The 9,828-nt window shown below is 48.1% G+C and overlaps 1 protein-coding gene across 4 annotated transcripts in view; it reads right to left on the minus strand.

Annotated features, from left to right (window-relative positions):
- Positions 1-291: 291 nt before the first annotated feature.
- NQO2 (N-ribosyldihydronicotinamide:quinone reductase 2) overlaps positions 292-9,828 on the minus strand; it is a 36,550-nt gene continuing 27,013 nt past the window's right edge. For 2 of the 4 annotated variants that reach the window (XM_014453118.2, XM_014453117.2), the window contains exons 4-7: positions 6,084-6,214; positions 3,941-4,054; positions 2,088-2,189; positions 292-547 (exon numbers count right to left, since the gene is read on the minus strand). In XM_014453118.2, coding sequence (XP_014308604.1) covers positions 371-547; positions 2,088-2,189; positions 3,941-4,054; positions 6,084-6,214 — 524 coding nt within the window. In that variant the 3' untranslated portion in view covers positions 292-370. The remainder of the gene's footprint in view (positions 548-2,087; positions 2,190-3,940; positions 4,055-6,083; positions 6,215-9,828) is intronic. The other 2 variants (XM_014453120.2, XM_014453119.2) reach the window with 2 other exon arrangements.

Below are 9,828 nucleotides of genomic sequence, written 5' to 3' on the forward strand. Positions count from 1 at the left end.
ATGGAAAGATTAAAGTTTCCTATGAAAAAAATAGAAACTCAAGTTATGAAATAAAACAAACACAAATTAACAAGTGCAGCTTAATGTGAAGAGGAATATCTGAAAACAACATTACCTATGAAGAATGAATATAGGGAGAGGGACAGATATCAGAAAGGAAAGCAAGCCTGGGCGAATAGTGGTATTAGAATAGAATTCAATAGGACCTGCTGATTAGAGAAATTTTGGACCTGGCTGTATAGCCCTCTGAAGAAACCCATTCCCACACCTCAGTAAGCAGATCCAGTGAACTTGTTGTAACTGAGTTTTATTACAGCAGCATCTTCTCTTCCCATACACTTGCATTGCCTAGCGTGTTGTTCACGTGATGTTACTGCCCAAAGTACCAAGGGGGCGTGCAGGGGATGGGCACTTCCTTCCAGATGGTCTCCAGCCTCTGGGCCCAAGATGCCATCATCTGCTTTCTTTCCTCTTCTGATGCAGTCTCAGGAGCAAAACTGATCTGGGGGGCGAGCACTTTAAATCCACAGAAGTGCAAAGTGCCATGCTACAGCCACAAAAAACCAGAAGAATTGATCGGAAGCCACACCCTTACACAGCATTCAGGTGAACAATTAAAGGGGGAGATGATATAAAATAAAACTTCAAAAACACAACTGAAAACCTTGAATGCTAACTGAAAACCACGAAGTACCCTATAACCTTAGGATGCTATTACCGGGGAGGTGAAGAATTCTGGGCAACAAGAAGTTCCAAATTCTATTCTGATCATTGATCTTTGCTACTGACTCAGACAGTGAACTTTATGGTTTTGATTGACTAGGCAAATTAGTATCCATTTATATGATAGATTATTCTAGAATGAGATTATTCTAGCTATAATGTGCTACCCTGGAAGTTTCTCAAGATATGTATTAAATAAAAACAATAAGAAGTTTGAAGCAACATTTATAGTATACCATTTAGGTGAAAAAAAAATATAATAAACCTAATAATAATATAGATTATTAAAAATGATTATTTTTAAGGTGAAATTAAGAGTACTGACTTTGTATTTTTGTATTTTATAGTCTCACTTTTTTCTGTTATGCACTTTTACAAAGTGAAAAAATATAAAGATTTTTTTAAAACAAGAAGAATTTAAGTGTGGACAATGGCACGTGAGAGACCAGTTGGCCCTGAAGAAAGACGTTAAGGCTTGTAAATAATAATTTCTTTCTCAGAGCATCACTAAGTGGAATCCCTGTGTCATCTCCTTTCAAAGAAGACCACTTTTTCTTTCCTAGAAATATCCCTCTCCTTCCCTTCAAACCCACACCCTGTCCAGGCCTACCCTACCAGGGTTGGTGGGAGGGCAAGAGGCCCACACATCACCGTCACATTTTAAAAGTGAGCTCACCAACTTTTAAATATGTGATCACCCCTCCCTGGACAACCATCCCCTCATAACACTGGAAGAATGTTCCCATCTCAGAGTCTCCTGGCAGTTCTCTGCTCCTCCCCTCAACCTGCTTGAACCTGCCACGCCCACTGCTTTCCCCTTTGCAAACCACCATCCCCGGGGCCCCTGGGCCCAGGGGTGCGCACACAGTCGGGCCTGAATCCTGGGGACCTGAGTGAGGGGCTCTGAGGAGGAGGCTCAGCCCGGGCCCCATGGACCTCCTCTGTGGGAGGCGTGAGGCTGTTGGGAATGCCAGGCCTGGGCACCTCTCGCCAGGGTTGGAGGGCGATGCTGCCTTCAAGCAGCAAGGCCTGTGGAGGACTCTATAGCTCTGCAGGCTCAGTACCTGCCCAGTCCCCCCCCCCCCCCCCCCGGGGCAATCCTGTTATCTGCAGAACAGACTCCAGCTAAACAGGCTTGTCCTAGCTTCCACCCAAACAATATTGCAGCCTGTTGTATAATTTGTGTTGTCCCTATTGGCCAACTTTTTCAGTGCTGCTAAGTCAAAAAATTAAAAAGGGTAAAATGTTATAATTTCCTGTATCCAGATGGAGTCAAAATGAATGGGTTTCGGGCTTCAGTCCCACCTCATTTTGCACCTAGGGAAGCTGTGGGGAGAGGGGGTGGGGTGCGGTGCAATGGCTACCTGGAGGGGCCACAAGAAGTATTTAAAATCTCCACTGACTCCAGTTTTCGTGTACATCTCGGCCGTGCCGCCCGTGGTTATGGAAAGGAGGGCCAGTTTACCCTGCGGAGGAGAAAGCACGTGTGTCATATGAACCCCAGAGGAGGAGACAAATAAATGTCACTGTGACTCCAGCAAAGAGCTCTGTAATGACCAGGAGGGGCATCTGGGGAGGGACAAATATAACACTCCCACTTCCAGGAAGGCCAGCTACAGGTGACAGCTGCCACCAGTGGGAGGCAGGGAGGGAGCAATCAGAGGGAATAGTCTGATCTCCCACTTCTGGCAGAAAGTGGGTTCGGCGCTGCAGGTGAGAAGTGGGTAAGGCGGGCGTAGACCTGGAGGGCTGGGAGGCTGGGGGCTGAAGGAGGCCAGGTCATGCCCACACATGGCACCACTCAGCAAATGTTAGCATCACTTCTGGCCCAACCCGGATCTTTGTGACTTAGTGTTTTCTTTATATGCACTATTTTCTGAAGCTTTTAGAATTTTAATAATCATGTATTTTAATAAGAAAGTCATAGCTACCATGTGTTGGGTATGTACCAGCTTCCATGGGAAGCTCTGAGAGACGAACTGCGAGGGGAGCAGAGCCGCCAGCCCTCTCGAAGTCAGGGCCGCGCACCACGTGGCCCACTTGGAGACCATTGTTATAATCTGATTGTTATTGAACAGGAAAGGAGTACAGGGAAGACTAGAGAATATAGGCGTGCCATTTATACAGCTTTGCTAATTTAACACTATCCAAGTCTGTTCCCCACTGACTGATGTGGGAAGGGACTGGACACAGGCAGTTCGGACGCATGCCCAGTAAAGAGAAGATGCTTATCTCTCCATCACACCTGGGAACAGGTAATTGGCCAGAATGAGTGGGGCCACTGCGAGGGCATGAAACCTGAATATTTAAACATTTGCACAAAGGTGCACGCTCTCTTGGTTCTCTGCCTGGCGCACGGGGCTCCCGGCTCTCCTCTTGCAGGGAGTGTCCTCCCTTGCACCCATGTGGCTCATGGCCATGTGGCACCCAAACTATAGGCTAATGGAATTTGATTAACTGATGCTGAACTGGACCCAGCTGCAACATGGAACAGACACTTTGGACACTGGCTTTGCTTTTGGAGCTGCTGGAACCTCAGCGGCCCCCTCTTCAGGACCGGGTTAAGGTGCATCGGACATTACAACCCCAGGAATGAAACTCCATGCTTGTAAAGCTTTCTACCACATCTCACTCACCTGGGGGGTATTCTGAAAATACCATTTCAGTGGTACGCAAGAACCCCACTCCCACTCGTGTGCACCCCGCCCACTAACTTCTCTAGCAACAACACCACCCTCCTAGGAAAACTTCAGGCCCTCACAGCCATACACGTAGTGCACTGTGGCTGTGGCTGTGTCTGTGCCCTCCCTAGAGACAAAGCTCCACGGCTTCAGAAACAATGCTTTTATTCACCCACGTGCAGCGCACAGAGCTTTCTTTGCCCATAGTTGGTGCTCAATCAATATTTGTTTTTTAAAAAGGAAACTAGAAATATAACTCGATGAGATGCACTCTATCCCTCCCTCAGTCTATAGCAGTGGTTCTCAACCTTCTGGCCCTTTAAATACAGTTCCTCATGTTGTGACCCAACCATAAAATTATTTTCGTTGCTACTTCACAACTGTAATGTTGCTACTGTTATGAATCATAATGTAAATATCTGATATGCAGGATGGTCTTAGGCGACCCCTGTGAAAGGGTCGTTTGACCGCCAAAGGGGTCGTGGCCCACAGGTTGAGAACCACTGGTCTATAGTGATCCTTATCCCAGCACATACCTTGAGAAACCCGGAATCATAGAATCCTGGGAGGTCGAAGGCAAACCCCTGACACAGCACCCTGTCCATCCAGCCCTTCAGGATGGCCGGCACGCTGAACCAGTACAGCGGGAACTGGGGACAACACCAAGGACAAACGAATGCTGCGGTTGTCTCAGGCTTCGTGGTTCAGTCTATCTGGTGACTCAGAAGGAATTCTGCTGCCCGCTTGCAGGGTGACTGAGCAGGCGAGTGTAATCCATGGGGCAGCACAAGTTGAGAACATTTCTTCCCTTTCAGTGTGAGGCATGCAGTGTGGGTTTGAGAAGGTGGAGTGGGGTGGGGCAGAGTGGACAATGGTCCTGGTTGCTGTCACAGGTGCCTCTGCGTCCCCTACGACATCCCCCTTACGCTGGACCCCGAGCAGACCGGGAGGCGCTCAGAAGCTCTGCTAGACTCGGATCTGTGGCGGCAGCCTGTGGCCGACACAATGGAAGGGACATGAGGAAGGGTGTGGAAATAGATTCTGCCCCTTTGTGTGCCCGGGGGGATCTGCTGGCATCTGGAAATCAGACTGAGTTAGGTTCTGAGAAGTTTCAGGTTTAACACAAACTAAAGCCTTACCCTCAGATCCCACACACCAGCAGTAAGATCTCCCCGATGTTTTCGTGTTCTCCTGGAAGCCCTGACACTATGTCCAATAATGCCATCAATGCAAGGAGATGGACACAGACAAGAACCAGTTACTAAAGGTGAAAGGAGGCCTGTGCTTCATGTGTTTTCACTCTAACTCACACTCAAACTCGGGACTTGCACTGATCCAAGCTTCACAACCTACTTCTGTGTGATATTGGCAAGTTACTTAACCTGTCTGTGCCTCCTTTTCCTAATTTGCAAATTGGGCTACTCTTAGTCCCTAGCTCACAGCATTGTGGTGAGGGAGGATCCAGAACAGAGTAACTGCTCAGTGAAGAGTGAGATGTGTATGGTAACAGTAGGAGTGGGGCTGAATGAAACAAATAAACCAACAATGCAGACCCTATTGGTAAAGTATAAGGAAGTGAGAAGGAGGGTGGAAGAAGAGAGGTGACATGGAGGGTTAAGAAAACAACTTAATAGTCTCAACAATAAAAATAAAGCTAAACAAAACAAAATAAAACAAAACAAACCATTATAAAAGAACAGGCCTTGGCTTGCTTTAGCTACCCAGTTCCATGAGTGGTCAGCTGACCCCGGGAGACAGGAAGGAGAATGAGAGCTGCTTGTGGTTCTGAGGCCAGAGTTGCTACAGCCCCATAGTCCTTCTGCCAGAAAGGGGTGGCCTTGTTCTTCCCACTTCCTGCCCTCACCAGGGTTGGGAAGCAGACAATCTGGACCAATCAGTTCCATCTTGGAGACTCTGGATCTAGAGACTCCCGTCCTTGGTGTGAAGCTAGGGGAGGACAGAGCCAGCAGGTGGAGAGCAGGTGAGACTCAGAGAAAGAAGAGCCTCTGTTTCCACTGTCCTTTTGCCACCATCTGTCCTGGGTTCCAGGAGACCTAGGTGACCAGGGCCCTAAGAATAAATTCCCTTTTTTTCTAGTTTGGCTTGTATTTCCATTACCCCAATGACTCCCAAAGAGTAAGTGTTGATATTGCTGCCAAGCTTAGGGTCACAACCTTGACTGCAAACCTTCTAGCTGTGGCAGGGAGTGGCCTTGATGAGTTAGGCCAGTTCTTGGGCCAGATCTTTAGGTAGTGAATCCTGGCCCTGGAATAATTTGTGAATAAATACAGGGATGGTGGGCGGGTGAGGCAACCAATGAGAGGCAGGAAACCAACAGATTTTCCTCTTAATGATCAGGATATTTAAGGCAGGAGCTGCTTATGGTTTTCCTCCAGCCCCTGCCTGTCTGGGGTGGGGAAAAGAGGGAAATGAAAGCAACATGATATGACATTTCTTGGACCATTGGGCTAAAGGCAAAATACTTCTATTTACTAGGGGGTCAGGATTTTGGATGAGTAATATTGGCTATATGGATCTCCTTACACAACTAGGCATAAATAAGTGTGCAAATGTGCTGAAGACATCAACACCACTTCGAGAAGTATGAAATCCAATATTTGGAAAGAGTTTATCCATAGAATGAATCTAATTCAGTATAATAATTAGAGGAAAACAAACCTGAAATATCACTAGGTCAGCTTCCTGTACCTTCTTCTGCTCATCGACTATGTCACTGGTAAGACACCGCTTCTTGCAGGCTTCATATGCTTCCACCCCGTAACTGAAGACCTCGGGATTAGAGAGAGCACCTGGAGAGGAAGAGGCCAAATGTTCTCACTCTCAGGGCAACATCCACGCCATCCAGGCCAAGTCCACTGGTGTCATTTACCCTGGACTCCCCAAAGCAAGTCACCAGATCGTCACTGAGACCCAACCAGGTAGTCAGACTATGGAATAAAAACAAAGGAAGCTGCTGTCCTTACCTTCAAGGACTCAAAGTCCAGTAGGAGAAGTAGTGAAATAACTAACCAAATGATTAACATACAGTACAAAACAGAATTGGTCAGCTAGCTCAGTCCAGCGCTACAGCCCGATCAGCCTCACATCACACAGTCAAGATGCATGTGGTCTAACTCTGGGTGTGTGCTAAGTACAGTGGTGGCCCTCAGGGGCAGTGACCAGCTCTGTTTGGGTGGGTTAGCAAACATATCTCTGGGAATGGGCTTTGTGAACTGGGTTTTCAAGATGGAGCAGGAGTCACCAGGCAGCCTGGAACACTAGAGGGAAGTGGAAGGATGTTCTGGACAAAAGACACAAGGCACTTGACTGCCAACAAGGTCAGCACATCTGAGGAGCTGGGGTAGAAATCCAGTAGGGATGCGTGTGATGTGTCTGCAGATGGGCCTCTGGCCTTGAGTTTTGCTAAGGAGCTTAGCTTTTCCTGCACATGGGGAGCCATGTGGTTTAAGAAGAGAAAAAATAAGTTCTGTGGTTTAGATTTAGAAAAGCTTCCTATAGCAGCAGGGGTATGAGAGCAAGCCTGGGGGTGGGGCGGAAGTCAGGTGGTAGCAGTGGGTGGGAGGAGGTTTTTCAGGGCTAGAACTTACAGTACCATCCAACAGCAACTAAGATGAAAGATAAGATATCTTGATCTCTCACTTTAGTTGGGCTCGTGTCAACTAGAATGACTCATCAGAAGGCATTCATCAGTATTAACCACAGGTTACCCTTTACTGAGCACATCCTCATTGTCAGGGGCAGCGCTCCACACACTCCACCTTCTCTATCTTCACAACACCGGGTGAGATGGGTATAAATCCCAACTACCAAAGGGGAAACTGAGACTAAAGAGAGGCCAGAGACTACTTCAATGCCCCAGGGCCCTAAGTGGCAGCAGAGGTGGGAGGATGAAGGTGCAGGTTTGAACCACTGCGCACTCGGGGTCTGGAGATGAGCCAGCAAGCTCCAGGTCGCTTGGAGAAGAGCCAAGAGGAGAACTGGACCCTCAGTGCTTCAATAGATTCACAATTTTAAAACTTCAGTGTTCTTTGCCACCTCTTTTAATCTACCTACATTTCATTGTCATTCAAAAAACACATATTGAGTGCCTTCTTTGCATAAGGTTCATTATTGACAGGGAACCCTAGGAGGGTAACTGCCCTATAGATAGGTCAAAAGAGGTTACCTCTAATCTCAATATGGGCAAGGCCTTTAATTCAGGCCGTCCAGGTAGTTAAGGGAGGGGCAGAATTTTCTGTGGTAGAAAGTTTTATTTGCATGAAATTACATCCTTCACTTTCTTTTTTTAAAATATATTTTTATTAATTTCAGAGAGGAAGGGAGAGGGAGAGAGAGGTAGAAACATCAATGATGAGAGAGAATCATTGACTGGCTGCCTCCTGCACACACCCCACTGGGATCAAGCCTGCAACCCAGGCATGTTTCCTTGAACAGAATCGAACCCAGAACCCTTTGGTCCACAGGCCCACCCTCTATCCACTGATGGATAGGGCCATCCCTCAGTTTCTTAAAGTCCCATTTCTAATCTAGGCCTAGAAGAGGTGCAGCTGGTGATTCAGCAGCTAAAAGCAAGGGCAGTGTCCAAAATTTCCGTTCCACAGTGGAGCTAGACTGGTACAACAGGCTAGTTACAGTCCATCAGCCCATTGTGTGGGGTCCACATGACTCTGAGCCATGTGGGTGAATGCGAGAGAGCAGGAACGAGAGAGCAGGAACACGAGAGCCTGGAAGCCTGGAGCACAAGAGGCAAGAGAGCAAGAGAGAGAACTCCCTTGTTTAGGAGCTTAAATTTCTTAAATCTTTCCCTGCTTTCAGTGGCCACACCTCCTTTGGCAAATGACCGGTTCCCAGGTGTGATTGACAGATAAGTACCTTCCCTATGTCATCCAGATTTTACTGGGCATGCCTATAATATTTGGTGTCCCCTTTGCTCCTTTCCAGTTATTAATAACTGGGTTTATTATAATGGTATCACTTACATTCTCTCTTTAATTCCAAGTGCATAAAAGAAATTGCAAAACTGCCATTCTCAGGAGTACCCAAGAATGCTTCCTGGCAATGTTGTCGGTTTGGGTTCAAATAAACGTATAAAGTTTTCTACAGGAACGGACATTCCTACCTTGGCAGTGTTAGGGCACTTACATTTGTACGAGTAAGGGAAATCCCTCATTGTACCAGGAAGAGGAAGACATCTACATCTCTAGAAACTGTTATCAATGGAGAAGGTTCAAACTTAAGTCTGCACAATCCTACCCTTGTTTACTGTGCCTTTCCTGGTAACCTCTCATAACTGACTCCCCACCCCCAGCGTCATTTTTTGCCTTTAGCTAAAGATGGTATTTAAGGTGCTGGCTCCTGCCATTTTGAAGAGCTATTCATTTTTCCTGAGTCTCTCTCATGTATATGGGAAGAATAGAAGTTTGCTTTTCTCCTGATAATCTGTCTCACGTCAATTTAATTATTAGACCAGCTAGAAGAACTTAGAAGGGGAGAAGAAAACTTTTCCTCCCCAACAATATCAAAGCAATAATTTTTATTAGTGTGGGTGTGGAGAGACCTTTCTAAGCAAGAAGTAAGTCCAGAGCCATAAAAGAAAGACTGACACATGGCTTGAAATAAAAGTTGGAAGCAACATAAATATAAATCAACATAGGAATGGGTAAGTTATAATACATACTGTTACCATTGTCATTAGCCAGTTATTAATAACTAGAGGCCCGGTGCACAAAAATTTGTGCACTCGGGGGGCGGGGAGAGGGGGTCCCCCAGCCCGGCCTGTGCCCTCTCACAGTCTGGGACCCCTCGGGAGATAACGACCTGCTGGCTTAGGCCTGCTCCCGGGTGGCGAGGGCAGGCCCAATCCCTAGGTGCAGCCCCTGGTCGGGCTCAGAGCAGGGCTGATTGGGGAGTCGGGGTGCTGCCCCGTCATGCACAGAGCAGGGCGGATTGGGAGGTTGAGATGCCACCCTCAGTCATGCTCAGGGTAGGGCCGATTGGGGGGTTGGGGCACCGCCCCCTGTCACACTCAAGGCAGGGTCGATGGGGAGGTTGCGGCGCCACCCCCTGTCATGCACAGAGCAGGGCCGATCAGGGGGTTGGGGCGCTGCCCCCTGTCACTCACAGAGCAGGGCCCATCAGGGGGTTGGGGCGCTGCCCCCTGTCACTCACAGAGCAGGGCCCATCAGGGGGTTGGGGCGCTGCCCCCTGACACTCACAGAGCAGGGCCCATCAGGGGGGTTGGGGGTCCGTACCCTGTCACTCACAGAGCAGGGCCGATCAGGGGGTTGAGGAGCTCCCCCCTGTCACTCACAGAGTAGGGCCGATAGGGGAGTTGGGGCACTGCCCCCTGTCACACACAGAGCAGGGCGGATCAGGGGGTTGGGGCGCTGCACCCTGTCACACT

Source organism: Myotis lucifugus, unplaced genomic scaffold (assembly GCF_000147115.1).
Source record: "Myotis lucifugus unplaced genomic scaffold, Myoluc2.0 scaffold_21, whole genome shotgun sequence".
In the NCBI taxonomy this organism is placed as follows: domain Eukaryota; kingdom Metazoa; phylum Chordata; class Mammalia; order Chiroptera; family Vespertilionidae; genus Myotis; species Myotis lucifugus.